Source organism: Antechinus flavipes, chromosome 1 (assembly GCF_016432865.1).
Source record: "Antechinus flavipes isolate AdamAnt ecotype Samford, QLD, Australia chromosome 1, AdamAnt_v2, whole genome shotgun sequence".
NCBI lineage: Eukaryota > Metazoa > Chordata > Mammalia > Dasyuromorphia > Dasyuridae > Antechinus > Antechinus flavipes.
The window spans coordinates 85,820,735-85,841,721 of record NC_067398.1 but is presented as its reverse complement, the minus strand read 5'-3'; the positions used below and the strand labels follow the sequence as shown (position 1 = coordinate 85,841,721).

General features: G+C 33.8%; 1 protein-coding gene across 1 annotated transcript in view; it reads left to right on the top strand.

Moving 5' to 3' along the window:
* GRIN3A (glutamate ionotropic receptor NMDA type subunit 3A) overlaps positions 1 to 20,987 on the top strand; it is a 210,801-nt gene that overhangs the window by 58,947 nt on the left and 130,867 nt on the right. The window contains exon 2 of the mRNA XM_051986557.1: positions 1,173 to 1,777. Within this exon, the coding sequence (XP_051842517.1) occupies positions 1,173 to 1,777 (605 nt within the window). The remainder of the gene's footprint in view (positions 1 to 1,172; positions 1,778 to 20,987) is intronic.

Genomic DNA, 20,987 nt, shown 5'->3' with positions numbered 1-20,987 from the left:
TGTGACAGGGTTTTTTTTGTTTGAAACTGCAGCAGTGGTTAGAATTATATCTTTTACTATGTGCATGCACAATTTCCATTTACTTAACAAGATATGAGAAAGGAATGAGTTTTGTTGTATTTAATACTACTCATGAGGACTATTTAAACTTGGCAGGGGATAAGAAGAAAGAATTAAAAAAAAACATTAAGGTTTTTGCCCTTGTAGTTTTCTTTTATAATTCATTTATTCTGCATTTTTTAAAGACCTACTATATACAATAATATTAACTCACATTTATAAAGCACTTAAAATTTTTAAAAATACTTTACATATAATACCTCATTTGATCCCCACAACTACGTAATGAGGTAGGTATTACAGCTATTATTATCCCTATATTACAGAGGAGGAAACTGAGGCTGAGAAATACCAAGAGACTGACCCATAGTCATATAGCTACTGTGGCAAAGGCAGATCTCTTTCAAATCTAGCAGTTCAAATTAATCAACATTAGCTGTGCCACTATTTAGTGTCTACTACATGTCAGTCATTAAGCTAGGCACTAGAAAATACAAAGACAAAAGTGAAAGAAACCCTGCCCTCAAGGAGTATAAATTTTGCTCAGAAAATATACATATAATATCTTTTAATGGGTGGGTATCTAATATGTAAAGACAAACTCTTCCTCCTATACCATGCTACCTCCAGTACTCTTCTAAATATTGGAGGAGATACAGATAAAGCAGTACAAAATGTTAAGGGGTCAGATAAGAAAGGGATCATTTCTGGCTGAGGGAATCAGGGAAAGCTTCATGAGGAAGGTAATAGCATTTGAACTGGTCCTGGAAGAAGCAACAAGATACCTTTGAGGGCAAAGACCATTTTATTTTTGTCTTTTTATTCCAAATACCTTGAAAGTTCTTTTGAAATATGTGATGATTGATTGTCAACAGGCAGAGATGATGTGGAGGATTTCTGAGGTGAGAAATATGGAAATAGGTGAGTGCGGGATGCATCTGGAAGATGGCTAATAATACACATTGGCTAGTGGGCAATAAGGCTGGAGCAGGAGGATGGAATCAGATTATGAAGGACTTTGAATGCCAAGTTAGGGAGTTTGGACATGACTCAGTAGGCTGCAGGAAGCCACTGAAGCTTCTAATTCTTCTTTTTCATATTTTTAAATACAGAATCCCCTTCACCTACAGCTGAGTTTAGAAAATTCATTAAGTTCTGATGCTGATGTCACTGTCTCAATCCTGACCATGAACAACTGGTACAATTTCAGCTTGCTGCTATGCCAGGAAGACTGGAACATCACGGATTTCCTCTTCCTCACCCAGCAGAGTGCCAAGTTCCACCTGGGATCCATTATCAATATCACAGCCAACCTCTCCTCAAGACAAGATCTACTGAGCTTCTTGCAAGTCCAACTTGAGAGCATTAAGGACACTACACCCACCATGGTGATGTTTGGCTGTGACATGGAAAGCATACGGAGAATTTTTGAAATCACCACCCAATTTGGAGGGATGCCTTTGGAGCTCCACTGGGTTCTTGGGGATTCCCAAAATGTAGAGGAACTAAGAACAGAAGGTCTGCCTCTGGGCCTCATTGCTCATGGCAAGACCACCCAGTCTATCTTTGAACATTATGTGCAGGATGCAATGGAACTGGTAGCAAGGGCCATTGCCACAGCCACTATGGTCCAGCCAGAACTTGCACTCATTCCCAGTACCATGAACTGCATGGATGAGGGAGTCACCAATCTCACTTCAGGGCAATATTTATCAAGGTAGGAAATCATTTCTCCATTTTATCATGTCTTTTATAAGGCAATAATTGTGGTGATCAAACACAAATCCCATCACCTTCTACTTTCTAAATTCTCCCTCTATCTATGAGGAGCTTTAAACATTAAGATAGATGTAGGACTTACCAGTTTTACAAAACTAAAACTATTGATAATCTACTAATGTTTCATCTCTTGTTTGTTCTACAGTGGTTTAGATATGTCTCAGTGACTGGTTTGGTTATTCCACTGTAAAAATGAAAATATAAATTGGCTCTCAGTACTAAATGAATGTATTTTACTTTCTTCTTCCCTTGATAAGAAACTGGTTCAATTTTCTTCTTCTCCATTTCTTCTACTCTCCAGGGTAGTTGCGCCAATATGTTAACAAAAATACAAATAAGTAACCATTGTCAATATTTGTAGAGGTACTGATAAAATGCTTTATGTAGGATGATAGTTTTAGATCTGGAAGGAACATAAGAGGTCATCCAGTCCTGCCCATTCATTTTGCATATTGGGAATAAACTTAGAGAAATTCGCTGATTTGCTCAAGGTCACACAGGTAGTGAATGATAAATTCTTTATCCCATGTGAAGCTTACAATAAGTCAAGTCAAGATAACAAATATTTCTTCATCAACTAATATGTGTTGGGGATTTTGCTAAGTGCTAGAGATACAAAAAAGGCCCCAAAATGGTTCTTTCCAAAAAAATGTTTCCATAGATGAATAAATCTAGATGTCACTTGTTCTCAGTTGCAGGAACTAGTGTTAGTCATGGGATCCAAACCTACATTTTCCTGACTTTCATCATTCTATCATCATTATTCTATTATTACTCCATCATTACCCTGTCATACTGACTTTAAAAGAAAAGATTCCCAGACCTGGCAATATTCTACATGGCTGCCAGGAAAGAAGAAAAGAAAATATTTTCAATAAAGGAAAAAAAAAGATGTATTCTCCTTACTCAATGTCAGTGGACAATGTATGGGACCCAAAATGCATTTGCTGGGAGGGTGATTCTCTTATCTACACTATTCTCAATCCTGTACTTAGGGATATATAAGACATTCCTATGCCTGGAATTGCATGGAATGTTTGACTATTACTTTAAGTGAACCAAACAGGAGCATATGTGTACATGTTAAAAATAAAAAACACAAATATTTGCTCAAGGCATAAAAATTCAGAGTCACCCATTGGTTTTTACTTCACTTTACTTTTCAAGAATAATTATCTATTAGTTCTCAAGTTAAATGATCTTCTTTCATTGAAGTACAGATGAAAATGTTTTTAATTTCCACAAGTATGATTGAATTTCACACATCTTGCATTTTATAAGGGAAGCTCACATAATTTCAGACACTGACACTTGGATTCAAAGCAGAAAGTCTGACTTAAACCAACAAATTAATATCTTTCACAATAAAGGTATAAATAAAACCTTGATTTATTGACTACAAATCATGCTTACTTACAGCTTACATAAGGCAAAAATAGCATATATTGGAAAAATGTCTTCTGGTGGGAAAACAAACATGGATTGACTTACTCTGTCACTGGCTTGCAAGACACTGAATCCTAAGGCATTTGAAAAACATAGTTTTGTCCTAGCTAGTGGTTGAGACCATGCTCATACATCAAAAAGGCTGCACAGTTGTTTTTTGTTTTATATGAGTTAAACGTGTAGTTGGCATTCAAAGACTCTATGCTGCTTCCCACCAATTTTATCACTCTCAAAATCTTGAAGAATGAGGCACAGGGGTCTCTATAATCGAAAATTATAACATTTAAAATGATATCAGGTAGGCATGGACTGAGACATAAAACTGGGTATGAGTATAATATCCGGGACAATATCTACACAAAAGGGCTACTTGTTAGACCTTGCTAATATGAATAAGGTCTGGCTTTTATTTTTTGTTTTACAAGACTTTGTGTTAGTGTGTGATCTGGATCTTTAAATGACTATAGATCTTTCCCAAAATATTTTAGTTTAGAGACACAGGGAATCACAAAAGATAATGTTCACTGGCAATGGTAATATAAATTTGGACAATAATATTTGCTGCCTTATACATTTATGGAACTGCCTGACTTAAAAGATTTCAAAGTATAGAATGATAGGATCATCTAACTAAACTTCAAGAAATATATTTAAAAACTCTTAAAGTCCCTTAGGAGGATGATAAAAACAGTATATTTCAAGATAGCCAAAAGGTGAAAAAGTTAACTATAAAGCTATCAAATCCTAAATGCTCTAACTTGAGACTTCTTGAAATATTTCAGCATTATTATTTATTTTGTTCAGGTCTGTGTTTTGGGAAAATGGTTAAATTCTGACTAGAAGCCACAGACTTATGACAACAATCTTAATCATTGCCCAGTGTCATGAGGCTACTTCCATTTCCTTTGACCAAAAGAGATCTACACAGAAGTGTAGATAGAGCTGTGCAAGATTTGTCAGATTATACTCTGATTTGTTAACATCATCAGAAGTCTTGTACACATGAAAAGTGCTGATGGAATTATTTCTTTCAAGTTTTAAATGAAATCACAATTTTTTAGATCCAAATAATCACTAATATCTAAGATGATAAGTCTCTTACTTTAGGCAAAGATGTATAAGAAAATGTTTATTTTTATTTATCCACGCTTTGTAGATCTCATAGTCTAAAGATTAGGGTTAGAGTTTCATTAATGCAGATCCCTGAGGACCTGAATGAAACTAACTTATTAAGACTTTATAAGCTTAGTACAAATTACTGTCCGTACTTGAAAGAAATTTGACTCTGTTGATGTTAAAAGCATTCAATATCAAATTAACTAATTTAAAATAATCCTAGCATTAGAAAGGTTATTATGCTTAGCACAAATTCTCTGAAATGCCTGGATTCTAAAAGATGAAACCGGGTAACTAATATTACTAAATCAAAACTATCTTAAACACAATTTTAAATTCATAACAAAATCCTGAAGTCATTTTATGTTTCTATTATAAAGTATGTCATTTTTGTGTCATCTATTTTCTTATCTTCTCTGAATCTTTTGTCATTTATTTCTTGGTTCTAGACTGTGTTCTGGCTGAAGTTTCTAGAAGTCTAAAATATGGATGTATAAATATACAAAAATAAGATACAAGCACATGTTCAGTAATTGTTCAGTCAATTCTGACTCCTTATGACCCCATTTGGAATTTACTTGCCAAAGATATTAGAGTAGTTTGCCATTTCTTTCTCCAGTACATTTTACAGATGAGTAAATAAAGGGTTATGGCTTGTTCAGGGTCACATAGTCAGTAAGTGTCTGAGACCAGACTTGAACTTACAAAGTCTCCAACTCCAGCCCAGCACTCTATCCACTGCACCACTTACCTACTACATATTTATCTATTTATACATGCATGGGTGTATAATGTATATTTATATGCATACATGTATTTATGTGTGTGTACCCTATATATGTATTTCTATATATCTAAAGATAGATATCTTTCTCTTTTCAACAAATTGAGTTTTTCAGAGGCAGAGAGGAGACACAAGAAACCAAGATCTTCTTTACTTAGGATATAGGATTATCACAGATTTAGAACTGGACTAGACATTAAATGCTACAGTCAAACTCCCTCACTTTAGAAAAGAAGAAACTGAGTTATAGAAATATGAATAAACTTATCAATGGCACTGTTTACCTTCTACCACTGCCTATGTAGTAGGATTGCAATACATGATGTGGTTAAAGTTGTCATAGTTACTAATGACCCAGGAGAGATGCAATGGTCCAGGCACAATCCTTTTTGTAAGACTCAGTGTCACCTTGAAATTCACTGCTAATTTGCATATCAAATGTCCCCACTCAGGCTGACATGATTAGGAATTACCTTGAGATTGATTCCTGAAGTAATTTCCATGACAGACATTTGAGTTTTTCTTTTTCTCATAGAAAGACTTAGAAATGTTTTGACAACAATGCATCTGGGTGAGTGAAATTTGATCTTTCTCTCTGATGTTGTTCAGTGAATTTGAATTTGACTAATCTATTCATCTATATTCTCTCTCTCTCTCTCTCTCTGTCTCTCTCTCTCTCTCTCTCTTTCTCTCTCTCTCTCTCTTTCTCTCTCTCTCTCTCTTTCCCTCTCTCTCTCTCTGTGTGTGTCTCTGTCTCGCTTTCAATTTCTGGAAAATTTTTCTTGTGAACTTCCCTAAAAAATAATGGCGATTGCTCTTTTCTTCAATTTTTTCAGATATTTGACTACTTTTGAATTAACTCACTAAGCTCAGTCTTTTAGTTTCATCTTTTCTTATAAAGCTTTCAAATCCTTTTCCAAATGAGTTTTTTTCCCCTCACTTAGATTAATAATCTGCCCTTTCTACCAATGTAACTTCCAGTATGATCATTTTATTTCCCACTAATTCCTGACTTTATTCAAATTTTCTACTACTTTTCCCATGTAGTAGATTTTTGTTATGGATTTGTCCTGTACTAATTTTACTGATGATCAGTTTCTTGTTGTAAATGTTAGATCTCTCTAATGATGCCAGACACGTCTTCAATTTTTATATGAAATTTTTATCCTTTTATTTTAGTTGTCTTATATTCAATTTGGCTTTGTTTCTTGAATGATTCTAGAATTTAATGTGTTTTTTTTGTTTCTGACAACTTCAAAATATTTTAATCTATTACACTTCTTAGCCCAGTGCCTGAAACATTGTTAGAGCTTAAGAGATACTTTATCATATTAGGAATTTTTTCCCCACTACTTATCCATTTCCTTATCCTTTCCTTTCTCTTATCTAAGCAGCTGTTCTTAATTTTTTTCTCTCCCTTTTCTCTCCTCTTTGTTTATGGACTTAATTTTAGAGCACTAGTCATATAGCAGAAAATAAGAATCTGAAATCTTTTACATTCTTTCTTATGTCTCTCTGTCTGTCTGTGTGTGTCTCTCTCTGTGTTTCCTCTTCAACTCTCTCCCTCTTCCTTTCTTTCTCTTTCTCCCTCCACTATGTGTCAGAAACATTTTTTAATATGTATATATATACATATATGTATATACATACACACACACACACACACACATATATATATAACATATATGTATATATATATATATATATATATATACTTAAAATGACCTATGTATCATCTGAGCTCTGGGTCTAAACATGATCATCTAGGTTTATCTTGAGGACTTCTCTCAAGACTAATCTGTAAAAGTCATATTGCCTAGGATTTTCCTTGGAAGCATCAGAAATTGTTTTGCCTCTCTATAAATTCTCTGCTCCCCTGAAAGCTCTTAGAATAATAAAATATTGGATGTTTATTAACAAAAGTTCTTATGAAATAGTAAAAAAAAAATTCAGAAGGAATTTTTTTCTAATCCACTGATAATCAGAGGAAAATGTTCTTTCCTTTTCTGAAGGTCATTAAGTAATACTCCCTTTGATTTCTCCAATCTTCCTTCTAGATCTATATACAATTCACAAGAATCATAATACCAATGAAAAAAGCAAGTCATGATTTTTTTTTCAGTGTACATATTTTCTTGTTGTACTCATCTCCAGGTCCAGGTGAGACTAGATACTCCATCTTCTTTCTCACCTTGTCTCACTAAGGTTCCAAATCCCTTTTTATTCCTTCCCCCTTACATATCCAATGTTTCCTCCACATGTCCATTTTATGGCAGCCCCCAGGTATATGTGCTTCTCTATAGATGCCATATAGCTGCATAGGCTATCCTATGCAGTTTTTTCTCAAAACCTAATCTAAGTATATACTACACCATTAATGTAGTGTAATTTTGCTGATTCTCGCTGCTGCTTCCCTAACAAAAGCTTTGGTCTATTTGTCATATCAAATACACAAAGGACCTCTTTGAGAGGGGGGAAAGAACGCATATCTTGTTCACCCACATATTATACAAGAGATTCTATAGCACACAAGGGCATTCTTTTTTTTTTTTTTTTACTTTTCTGTGATAATGTGTAGGCAGAGAGTCAGGATGAGAGTGAGAGGAGAGAGAGGGAGGGAAAGGGAAAGGGAGAGAGAGAGGGACAGGGAATGGAAGGGAGAGGGAGAGAGAGAGAGAGATGGAGGGAAAGAGATGGAGGGAGGGAGACAGAGAGATGTGGGGAAGGGAGAGGGAGGGGGAGAGAAGAAGAGAGAGATATCCCTACATTAAAGAAACTCTAAGTATGAACTTAGGATGGTCACCATAAACAGGTAAAGGAGTCTACTTAAGGGAAGCTTTTCTATCTAGCCAAGTGCTTACTATAGCTGATGTAATTTTTCCTGAAAAAGAAATAGATGCCCCTATGTATGATATTCTGGAGCTGTGTACTTCCATACAAAACATCATGCTTGATAAAGCTATTCCCCAGAGCATGAGACTAGACAAGCACAAGAATATTGCTGCTGAAAATACCACCACCAACCACCACACACACACACACACACACCCCAAATTCAAAGGAAATCAAAAGGAAGATCATTGGATATTTATTGTTTCCATGTAGTTCTCTTGAATTCTGTCTTGTCTTAGAGCACCTTGGACAATTGCTTATTATCAAGGTCTAACTCCAATTTATTACTGAAGTGGGAATTGAACAGAAAATGACTGAATTTTAAAGTTTGAAAGAACCAAGTATTTGTTAAATTTAAACACACATTAAATACCTACTATCTTCACAGTCCTGCAAAAAATTTTAAGGAAAAAACAGGTACATAGATAACCTTAGGAGGTTGAAATAAAGAAAAGGAGACATTCAGACAATGAGCTATAAGAAATTGGAATTCAAAATGAATAGTTTATCTGGTAAGAGTTAACAAAAATTTCAGAGAAGAAACAACTTTGAAGAAAGATAAGATCTTCAAGGAAAAAAAACTGTTACAGGCATGGGAATCATAAAATCATAAATTTTCCAAATACATGTATAGTTTTCAACATTCTTTTAAGTACCACCTTTTGTTCCAAATTTTTCTTCCTTCCTCCTTTACCTCTCCCTTCTACAAGATAACAAGCAATTTGATATAGACTAAATATGTGCAATTCTTTTAAACATATTTCAATATTTTTTGTGTTGTGCAAAAAAAAAAAGATCAAAAGGGAAGAAATTATAAGAAAGAAAAAAAACCAAGTGAACAAAAAATAACAAAAGGTGAAAATACTATAATTGGATTCACAGTCTTCATAGATCTCTCTCTAAATGAGATTGACATTTTCCATTCCAAGTCTACTGAAATTGCCTTCAATCACCACATTGTTGAAAAGAAGCAAGTCCGTTACAGTTGATTATCACATGGTCTTGTTGTTATTGTGTATAATGTTCTCTTGGTTTTGCCCATTTCACCCAGCATCAATTTATGTATTCTTTTTATCAGCCTGCTCATCATTTCTTATAGAACAGTAATACTCCATATTCATATATCATAACTTATTCAGCCATTCCCCAATTGATGGACATCCACTCTATTTCCAAGTCCTTGTCACTATAAAAAGAAGTGCTACAAAAACTTTTGCACATGTGGGTCCTTCTTTTATGATCTTTTTGGGATATAGATCCAGTAGACACATTGCTGGATCAAAGGGATACAAGTTTTCTTATCAGGAATTTTGCTATAATGATGAAATCATAAGCATAATTCATCTTCCTCTCCCCCTCAAAGAATTGAAATAGGAAAGACAGAGAGAGAGAGAGAGAGAGAGAGAGAGAGAGAGAGAGAGAGAGAGAGAGAGAGAGAGAGGAGAGAGAGAGAGAGAGAGAGAAAGAGAGAGAGAGAGAGAGAGAGAAAGAACGAGAACTAAACACAATACACTAGATGTGATATAGCCAGGGCAGAATACAGAGTACAGTACAGAACCTTTATTCCTAAAAGTTATGACTCTCTTAATGTAATTCAAAGCCCCATTTATTGTTTTGGCTGCTATATACTATCACTATTAACTCATTCAAATAATTCCAAATCTACCTGTTGTTCTGTTATTCCGATCCCATTTTTCCTCAGGGACATACCTGATTTTGTCAAATGCCATCCTGAGTGACATATTTGATATTTGTATCATACTGAAATCCAGGTACATATGATTAAAATATTCTACAAACATATTTATATACTTAGGAGGGCCTATAATCTCATTAGTAAGAATGTATTCTCTGCAGATTAGAAGCCAGTCTTCCATACCTTCCTATCTGTAATGTTTCTCATCCATATCCTTCTTAAAAATCTTCTCAAAGTTTTACCCCAATCTACTAAAAACTTGTTTCCTTTTATATCTTAAAAGTTTGAATATAGCTCTCAACCTGTCTACATTTTATTTTGCATTCACACAATGTAATTGTCCCTCTTCTTCCTTGCCCTTGATTATGTCTTTTATGCCACCTTTCAAAAGCAATTAATCACTGGAAATATGCTTCAATCTGCTTTACAACAACTAGTGATAGTGGATCGCCCTCCTCAGCCTCCATTATCCTCTGGGCCACTTGTAGGATTCATATGCAAGTGACTAAAGTATCATGGGAAAAATATTGGTGTTAAAGAGATATATTTATTTATTATCTAACAGATGAGCATTTACTTCCATTTCCAATTTCTTGCTAATATGGAAAGCACTGTTATGGATATTTTGGCATATATGGGACTTCTTTCTTTCTTTCCAGAGGCAATTAGGTGGTATAGCAAATAAAGTGTTAGATCTGGATTCAAGAAGACCTAAGTCCAAATTCATCTTCTGTCACTTACTAGCTGCGTCATTCTCAGCAAGTCATTTTACCTTTGTCCATCTCTGTTCAATTGTAAAATGAACATAATAATAGCACACAGGATTGTTGTGGGATTCAAATGAGATGTCTATAAAATTGCTTAGTATAGCCTGGCACATAATAGGTGCTTAATAAGTGTCTGTTTCTTTCCTTTTTTTCCATCTTTTTTACTTCACCAATATCTTTTTATTAGACATACTAAATCCTCATTCCACCGGAATCCCTAATCACTGTTTCAGATCTATAAAAATAAAACATCCTACTGAGAATTTCTCATAAATACCTTATTTGAGGCTAATACTCACTTAAAATAAAAGAAGACTTGTGGAAATATTTTCCTTCTGATTTTGTCATTACTTCTCTGCAATTTTTTTTTGGTAGAATAGGCTTAGAATCATAAAATCTATACCCTGTCCAACTTGACTTGTCATGCTTCATTTCTAAAGCAGAAGTGATGAAATCTGACACTTATTCCCTTCATTTCATTAGAATTAATAGCTGAGAGTATTATTCATATTATAATTGGAACTGCTCAAACCAAATTGTTCTTTTAATATAAGACACTGGCAATGTTACTTTTTTTAAAATAAAGAAATGGACTTTTCAATAAGAATAACTGCCTTATGACTAATAGAACACCAAACAACTTCCCAGATATGAACAAATCCAATGTTTTCCAAATTTTAAGTTTGCTCAGTTTTCCAAATAAAAAACAGACCAATTTTATCTTCCTATTCAACTCTTGGCCCAGATTATAGTATATAGCTAGACCTATCTAGGTCTAGACCTAACATCATATGTATTATGTACATATGGTATATACACTGTATGAATATGTATAGATATATAAGTATATGTATACTCACACATATAAATATGTATATGTTCATGTTTATACATACAGAAAATAGACAAGACATGTAATTTCACCATATAAGGAACTACCATTATGTTGCATATTTTTGTAGTTCTTTCAGTTTCACTTAAGAATGCTCTCAAGATCTGCCTTAGCTGAATCTCTTGAAAAACTCCATAGCAGCTTATTTCCTCTTAAAAACAGTTTTTTTCTTCTATTTTATGAGACAACTTTGCTTATAATCTTCTGTCATCCTCCCCTATGATGTTTTGCACATAAATTTGTAATCTGAATTTGTATTGTAATTGATTCTCATGTCTTTTCACTTAGCAAGGAGCACTTACCTCTCCAAGAGAATCTATGGGTTGTATTTACATTTAACTACAACTTGTTTATGCTTTCTGGTTTCATTTATAGAAAGAATGTCGATATGAATTTGGCTCAGTATTTTGAGTAATGTATTTTGTATTTTTCTGGTTTCATCAGTCAGTGGACAAGGAATAGCCCATTAAAAGAGCTAATAATTTTATTAATATCTGTATATGATTGAAAAATTGTGTAATGCTTTGTGAGCTCTATTTTTTTCTATTCTTGCAATCTTTACTATATAAGCAAAATTTGTTTATATTTATGTAGGGTTTTTATTTACTAATTACTTTCTCAAGAAAATTCTATGAAACAGTATAATTATTCCCACTTTATAGATGAAGAAACTGAAATTTAGAGAGCTTAAGTAAAAATCAAATGTTAGGAGGATTTGAACCTCTGTATCTGATTCCACATATATCATTCTTTCCATTGTAACAACCTGCTTCTAAGAAAGTAGGTTTCATGGTATGGAGAGATGACTTATATTGCTTTCTATTTCATAGGTTGTCCAAAAAAGGCTAGTAGGTGGCCTTAATCCTGAATTTCCCCATACTTAGCTACATTCATAACAGTCTCTTTCCATGCCTACCTTTAAAGCCTTTCCTCAATGGAATTATTTAGAACTGGATCTCAATGCTTTTGAACCAATTTCTTCTTTTGAGCCTCTTTCATTCATTGGTCCCTTCTTTTTCTATCTTTAAATTTACTGAAACCAAATCTTCTGAAGTCTGAGGTGTAAGTCAGATTATGTCTGGCATTCCCTTTCTTATCTAAGCTGATATTGTCAATGTTTCTCAAAGCTCTTAAGATGCTGACATTATGACATCTGTTTTTTTAAAGAGGCTATCATATAACTTCATTCATTTGAACCCCCCCTAAAATTTCATCTTTATCTAATTCAGATTGGATTGGTAGAAACTCCTAGAACTAGTGCTTAGTGTGAAAACTTTTTAAGAATCCAGAACCAATTTATTCTTTTGTCTTTATAGCCCAAAGACTTGTCAATATAGGAGCTAAATTTAAAAAGTATTTTCTTATCTTGATTGCCTATCTAAGGATAGTTTTTGTTAAGACCTTTTTTTTTGCTTCTTAGCATTCCTCTTCCCCTTCATGTTATAATAGAATTTCATTTTAGTGAAGTAATTCTTAAAGGACCATGCAAATCATGTGACTCTTCAGTTACCTGCCCTCACTTCATATCTTTTAAAATCTGAACATAAATAAATGTGTTACCTACAAAGAAGTCTTACTGGTTTCTTCAGATAATGCTCTTTTCCTACTAGATATAATAATTCATGATAAAGTCATAAAATTTAAAGATTTTCATCTCTCTGAAGCAAATTCCCTCTTTACAGACCTAGAATATGGGCTCCTACCCATCTTTTCTTTGATTTCGTTGAAATCTATTCCCTACAGTCTAAAATGCAAGTCAGACTGAACTTGAAATTCCCTTCCTTATGTATCTCAGACTTTAAGCAGGCACATTCATAAAAGTAATGACAATTGAAAATCTTCTAGAAAAATAATTGCATTAATAAAACCTCATTGTTTTGAACCCCACTAATTTGTCATTTTTGCTTGACTCAAAATAAAAAAAAAATTAGACCAAACCCATTCCTTCGCATGGAAAAAAAAAAAGATCTGCTAAGAATTTTAAATATAAATAAGATTTCAAGGGGAACAGTTATCCTTATTATTCTTATCTCTTCATTTAAGTGGGTATCCTAAGAGCCTCTACTAATTGACTTTATTAACCTGATTTAATAAAAATTCTTGCAATTACATATAAATGGAACTGTATTTCTCCTGAAATATTCTATACTTTAGATTAACTAGGTCAAAATGGCATTCGAATTATAGAAGTTATACTAAGCATAAAAGAAGGTGTTCTAAATTACTAGTATGTATGGATTAGGAGAAGAGAAGAATAGTTATGGATCATTTATAATGATCATCTTTTTTCAGTATTTTGAGAATCTGTTATTTCATCAATGTGGACACTCTATCATTATAGAGTCCAAAGCCTTAGAATTTGATATCTAAAAGTTACTATGGCCCCAAAAACCCATAATATAGTATCTATTCTTCTAGTGATGAGGCTCTTTGCACTAAGCTAGGCTGGTCCATAGTTGCAATTCACAATACATTTCCAGGCCGATCTTGAAACTTTTCCAGCTATGAGAAATTATACCCTACTAATGTATCCTTCAAGGTCACCTCTACTCCATAATAAAAAATCAGAGGTTCTCCTCCAGTAGAGGAGAGTAATGATCAATATCCAGCAGTGCTTTAAGAAAAATCTGAGCAATGTCAAGACAAGGACGATGCAGCTTTAGCTGCTACTAATACTGAATAAGGAATTCTGATGTACAGTAGTAGGGATATCCATGAGCCAGAAGGTGAATCCATTCTATCTGCAGTGTCCCAGTGTGGCCAACTGGCAGTCCTGGCAATTGCTTCTAATGATACTTGTTTGCCAGAGCTAATGAAGATATGGGCAGGGAAATGATACTCCAGGATCTTCTTGCCATCTTTCACAGACAGAAATGCAGACTAAACAGACAGAATTTCCAGATTTTTTTCTCATAAAGTATTGTTTTCAATGACCTAAATCTTGCAGAACTTTTATGAGTTCTTTCATCCTTTCACCAATTAGATTTTGTCAAATCTGAAAGATTTTGTTGGTAAAGGAGGAGATCTCCAGCTAAGGTATAATAGAAAAGTTGCTGTGATATCTTCACCCTTATTAGCCCCATATAGGGAGCAACAAAAGGCAGTTAGCTGAACTCTGACTTGCTGGGACCAAAATAGTGGCCTGAAGAACAGTGCCCAAAAGCACTATTGAGACTAGGACCCTGTAAGTTGTCAGCCAATGTAATTCTATAATATTTCATCATGGTGACATCCATTTGGCCCAAAGTAAAATGTCACCATTGACATTAGTACCCTACCTACAGTTTAAGCCTAATTTTGGAAGGCAATGGAAATGCTAGGAATATGACATTTTCAACGCACAGTTATCTCTAGGATTCTCCAAAATGTAACATAGAATTTCCTTGTAGAATTTATATAAACAAAGAGAAGAAAAAAATAGGAATCCATCAGGAAATGCCTCTTTTACTTAGACCCTGTTTGTTTTAAATTGTCCTTTATACCATATACTAACCCATTTTTGAATTAGTAAATTCTTCAAGGAAGCAGGGATTTATTTATTTAAGCAGGGATCTAACTCTTAGAAGATTTTTTTCTTTTATTTAAATTATTGTTTCCAATTAACAAAAATGTATCTTTCCTCTCTGCCTTCCCTAATTGAAAAAAAAGGTAAAAATAAACCCTTGCAATACTCAAGGTCAAAATATATTCCTGTCTGTTTTCACCATAATCCAATATATAGAGACCTAATGATGGAGAAACATCTTATCTGTTTCATAACAGTGTATGAGTGTTTCCTTTTGTACCGTGAGTATTCATGAGTTCTCATTTCCATTATAAAGGAATATTTCTATTATATTTCACACACACACACTACATATAACAAATATATAAAGTTTCACTCTGAACCTAGAGTTCATCACATTCCTGTCATTGCACTGATCAGAGCTCTTGTCTTCCAAAACTATTTATCTTTACATGTTGTTATTATACAACTTGTTCTTCTAATCTTTTTCATTTTATTCTTCAATATGTTTCTCGGGATTTCTCTAAAACCATCCCTTTCTTTTCCTTTTTATGCACAATAGTTTTTCATTATATTCATGTACCATTATTTAGTCATTGCTCATTAAGAAGATAAATCAGTAGTTTATAGATTTTTGCCATGACAAAACAAGAACAGCTAGAAATATTTTTGTATACAAAGCTTTTTTTCCTCTTTTTTTTAATCTCTTCTTTTATCTTCTAAGGCACTGGGCTCTATAATGATGGAGTTTCCACATTGATGAAATAACATTATCTCTGTAATGATATTGCTAGGTCAAAGAGTGTACACAGTGTAGTACTTTTAAAGCAAAAGTTCCAAGTTTCTTTCCAGAATGGCTGGATGAATTCATAGTTCCACCAATAATGCACCAATGTGCCTTCCTTTCTACAGTCATTCTAATGTTTATTATTTTCCTTTTTTGCCAACTTCACCAATATAAGATTCATTCTTTGAGATATCTTTCAACAAGAAGCTTTGCAACAATTACTTACTTCATAGTTCCATCTATATATGAGGAACTGTTTCATTTTTGTCTTTGTAAACACAGCATCTAACCCAGTTTTTTTGGTATATTATATACATTTAATATGTACAGCAATCAGGACTGTATATGAATAAATGCCTTCCATTCATTCCAAACAATATATTAGAAAAGAATCATTCTATGAATATTTAAAGGTTCATTTAACTACTGAGTCAAATATGTGGGACTGTCCCTTCTATTTGAGACTTGAGATTCAGCAATTTCCAAACGTTATTACATTTCTTATCATCTCATCATCTTATCAGAGCAGTTTCCCACTGAGCTAATTTCTGGCCTTGTTACAGGAATAAGGTATTGAAATTTTAATGTTTTATGCAATCTGTAAATTGCAAATGTAACAACCTCTTAGACCATTTCAGCAGTCTCTAATTTGACTTACTGAGCATCATACTTCTAACACGTTGATGATATCCTTTTTTTTAAGGGGCATTTCTACTATAAACTAAGAAATTATATTGGAGAGGAGCATAGAGTTAGTTTTTAATTATTATTAAAAATAATAGAATTTTATGTCCAAAGACCAAGAGTTTAAATATGAAAAACAAGTAGTTTATAACTGAAATTGAGTTTTGGGACATTGTTAGGCAGATGCCTAGAATATTAGCAAAATTAAAATGCCTTCTGGGAAAAGTGCTGGTTTTTAAAAATTATTATTTCTAATTCAAAGTTCAATGCTTACTATAATCACTGGAAAAAATCCTTACCTAAATTCCAGTATAACTTATACCCTTGCTCCTATAATGAATCCCTTATATTAATCATAATACATGTAAAGGACTTTAAAGTTTGCAAAGTCTTACACAAGTATTATCTTATTTGATTCTCACAACAACCCTGAGACTTAAATGCTTATCTATGATTATTTCCATCTGACACATGAGGAAACTGAAGTAGGCAGAAATTAAATGACTTGCTCAGTCACATAGCTATGAAGTGTCTGAGGCCGCATTTAACTCAAGTCTTCCTGACTTTAGGTGTGCCTCCTTCTTCACTCTTGAATAACACAATCCATTTCTTCAATGTACTATTCAGGTACCATCCTATTCCTACTACTTGAAACCTTTCTTAATCTCTGTAGTTGTTTACCTGTATATATGATACAATCCCTTAGGAAAAGGAAAATTCCTTGAAAGTGGGGACTACTTTTTACATGATTTTGTAACCTCAGTCCCTAGTACAGTATATTGGACAGAGTACATAATAAATGTTGAATTTAATTCATTTAATTCAAAGGCCCTGAATGAAAGAGGATATGAAACAATTTTGCTGATTAATTTTTTAAAAAACCTCCCTTAATTATAGAGATGCTATAAGAGAAAGGGAAGGAAGAAAAAGGGTTTTGAAAATATAGAAGAAAATAAACAAGATGGGTTAAGTAGTCAAGGAAAACAAAGGAATAAAAAGTAAACCTGAGTAGCAGAAAGTTCATAGGAAAAAAATTAATCAGCTGTCTTTAAAGAAGAGAGTCAGAGAACATATCTCAAAGGAAATGGCCCTATCTATAGTCCACTAAGAGAAAGAATGAAAAATGGGGAGTGAGTAGCAAAAATAGCCAGAGAAATTAGTAAAAGGATAGAGCAAATGAAATGAAATCAGGTCTTTTCAAGATGAAACATAAGCCCCCAAAATAGTAATACAGAAAGGAGTATCCTTAGCATCTGTGATATAGGAAAGAGGCAGAAAGAGTTAAAGTCAAAGGAAACCATGAAAACAAAAGTAAGAATCACACATATGATTGAAGTACAATGGAAAATAAGATGGAACCCAGATGCAAATTGAGACCGCATGATGTAGCAGATAAACTACTTGGCTTTGAGTCAGAAAGCCCACTGCTTCTGAAGCACACTAGTTTTATAAGGGACAAACCACTCTACTTCTCAGTTTCCTAGGCAACTCGCTAGAATTATAAATTACAGATGAATTGCTGATCTGCATTAGTAGAAGGAGTTGCCATACCAAGAATTTCACATAGAGAAAGAATCTGGTCCAAACACCCTTCCTTCCAAAAAAGAGAAATACAAACTGCAGAAGAACATTTAAAACTAGATATTCTGCTTATGGGACATGGAGAGAACAAAAACCGAATACAATTTTAGTTGGGATTTTTTTTAAGTTTATACAAAGAAGGAAACCACTTCCAATGAATTGGAATGGGTTTATGACTCTTCACTCAAAAAAAGAGACAGAAGGGGGGACAAAGAGAGAATAGTGACAGGATGTGCATTCACCATAAGAATATGTGGATATCCTTAAAATATAGAAACTGTCTTGTCAATTCTACTTTTGCATCATCTCTCAATCCTTCATCTCCTCTCTATTCTCAGATACTCCCCTGATAGAGGTCCTGATTACCATCTGCCTGAACTACTGTCAAAGCTTCCTGACAGGGTTTTCTGTATTCACTCTCTCACCTTTCAATTTATTCTTCTTCCTACTGCCAGAATAATCTTTCTTATGTATAGAACTGGCCAAGTTATTCCTCATTTGACAAGTCTTCAGTGCTTCCTTTGCTTGGCATTCAGACTCCATGACCTGGCAGCAGCCCTTTTCAGTTTTAAGTACCTGCTTCTGCATACTTTATGCCCTAGCCAAAAAAAAAAGAATATTTCTTATCCCTCAGGTGTGACACCCAGTACTTTCCAATTCAATTATTTTGTTCACAGTGTTCTTTCTACCTGATTTGTCTTCCCTCTCTTTCATTTATTGAGTTCCCACTTATCCTTTCAACTTCAACTTAATTCAATTAAATGCCTATGTCCCAGGCACTTTGCTAACTACTAGGGATACAGACTTAAAAAAAAAATCCCTGCTCTCAGAGAAGCTTACAATCTAATGGAGAAAGACAACATACAAATAGAAATTGAAAAGCTGAGATTAGGGAAACTAATGGGTATCCAGCACGGGCATGATATTCTGTGGAGAGGAAATCAAGCAGAGCTACAGAAGAAAAATGGAATATTATCTGGAAAGTTTTGAATCCTTCTAGAAAGCCCTATGTTGGGAGGAGTTTATTGAACCACCCTCCAGCCCTCCAATCAGAGGGGAGAGACAACTGAGGAAAGTGAGAAGGGAATATAAGAAACTGAATTAATCTGCATGGTGATTGTCAAATGTCATCTTTTTCATGAAGCACTGTCTCATCTTACTATGGATAGCAATCTTTCCCCTCATGTTTCACATTTCTATGATTTACATTATGTATGAGAGTTATCTGTGGTTATGTAAGCTATTATTTATTCTAAAGTTCAGTGAAGGGAGTAGTGTTATTTATTCAAATCAATTAAATTAGCATTTGATAAGGAAATATCTAAGATGTTCCAGATACTCTTCTGAGTGTTAAGATAATAAAGACAAAAATAAAAGTTTTAGCTTCCAATGAGTTTACCCTGTACTGAGTGGTGGGCAATGGGAGTAAAAGAGAGCATTCATCTCAATCTTACAGTAGGGGCTTAATAAATGCATGTTGGAATAATGAATTGAAAATTTAAGATAATTAATAAGAAATAATACAGGAGAAATATTAAGTTTATGAATGTGTTTGCAGTCCCAAAATAGTGAAAAATGGAAGTTATTTAAGGCTTTGACACATTTGTAGCCTTCGACAGGAAGAATAGTTCTAAAGGCTTGGGCCTTTGCTTGGGCAAATATAATAGGGCTAGATATAATAGAAAAGCAATTTATAAAATCAAATATATATAATAGAAGTTAATAAAGCAAACATTTACCTAATGCCTAAATGAGAAAAACATTATATTATATATGACAGAAGATACAAAATTCAGCTAAGACATGGTCCTTGAACTTTAGGAGTTTACAATCTAGTGGTAGACTTGATTTCTAAGGATATAAAAATGAAGGTCACTTATTTTGAGGCATACCAGTTGTTCAGAATACACTTACAAAATATAAAATGGGTCAGCCAAATTGATAGGATTTGTATTCAAGGAAGAATAGAGGTTATGGCAATTAAAAATGAAATTTACTGTCTTTTCAGATCATTCAGTGATAATAGCTGAAATTAATTTCTCAAGGGCTGGAAAACTTGGCTCAGTTTTATGGAACTTGGGAAAATTCCTACTAGAACATGAAGAAGTTAAAAGTTTATGATGATGATCAAGGTTGGAAAAACTGAAGCCTCTTTTCAAGATACCAGCACATAGTGGGACAAAAAATAAAACTTTAAAAAGTAATGTAAGCACTCCCATTGAGAGAAATGATTAATAAATAATGAATATATCAGTGGCTATGACACATGAGGAAGTCAGAAGAGAGAAGTCCATGATGATAAATTCATTATGTCCATGATGATAAATGATAAGGGAGAAAAGAGGCCAGAAACAAATAAGGGCACTACTTAGAGACATCTAAAGGAGCACACACACAAAAGAGAAACCCATAATGGCTTTAAAAAATCAAAAGAACAAAGAGCAATGATATTAAGGAAGTGTGAAATACCAAAAGAGTTCATTAACAACCTGTCCCAAGGGCAAGAATGGGTACAAAGATGGGGGGAGGCTATTGGTTAATGTCAAAGTATTAGACATTGTTAAAACATTTGATATCAGCAGAAATCAAAGTTCAACAAGGGAGAATCTGGATTCATTTGTAGAAGTGGGAAATGTTTCTAAAGGTATTGATTAAAAGCCCCAAAGTTTAATTCTACAAGATTTTTGAGGACTGATGGCCTAGCAAACTGTTAACCAGTGTTGTCAGGGACATTTGGCAGAAAAAAATCATCAATCATCACAATGAAATGAGGAAGCTATTTTCACAAATTTTTTTCAGCAATTATGTTACAGAGGCTAGCCAGTCTAGCAGAAAGCATGGCATATGAAGAACAGCAGTGTGTAATAAAAAGACTGTTGAGTGAAGTTTAGAGAAATTATGAAGCACATACTGGTCAAGCCACAACTAGTCAGTTCTGGGTGCCACATTTGTGAAGAGTCTTGTTGATTGTATTGTATCTAGAAAATGTCCAGTATAT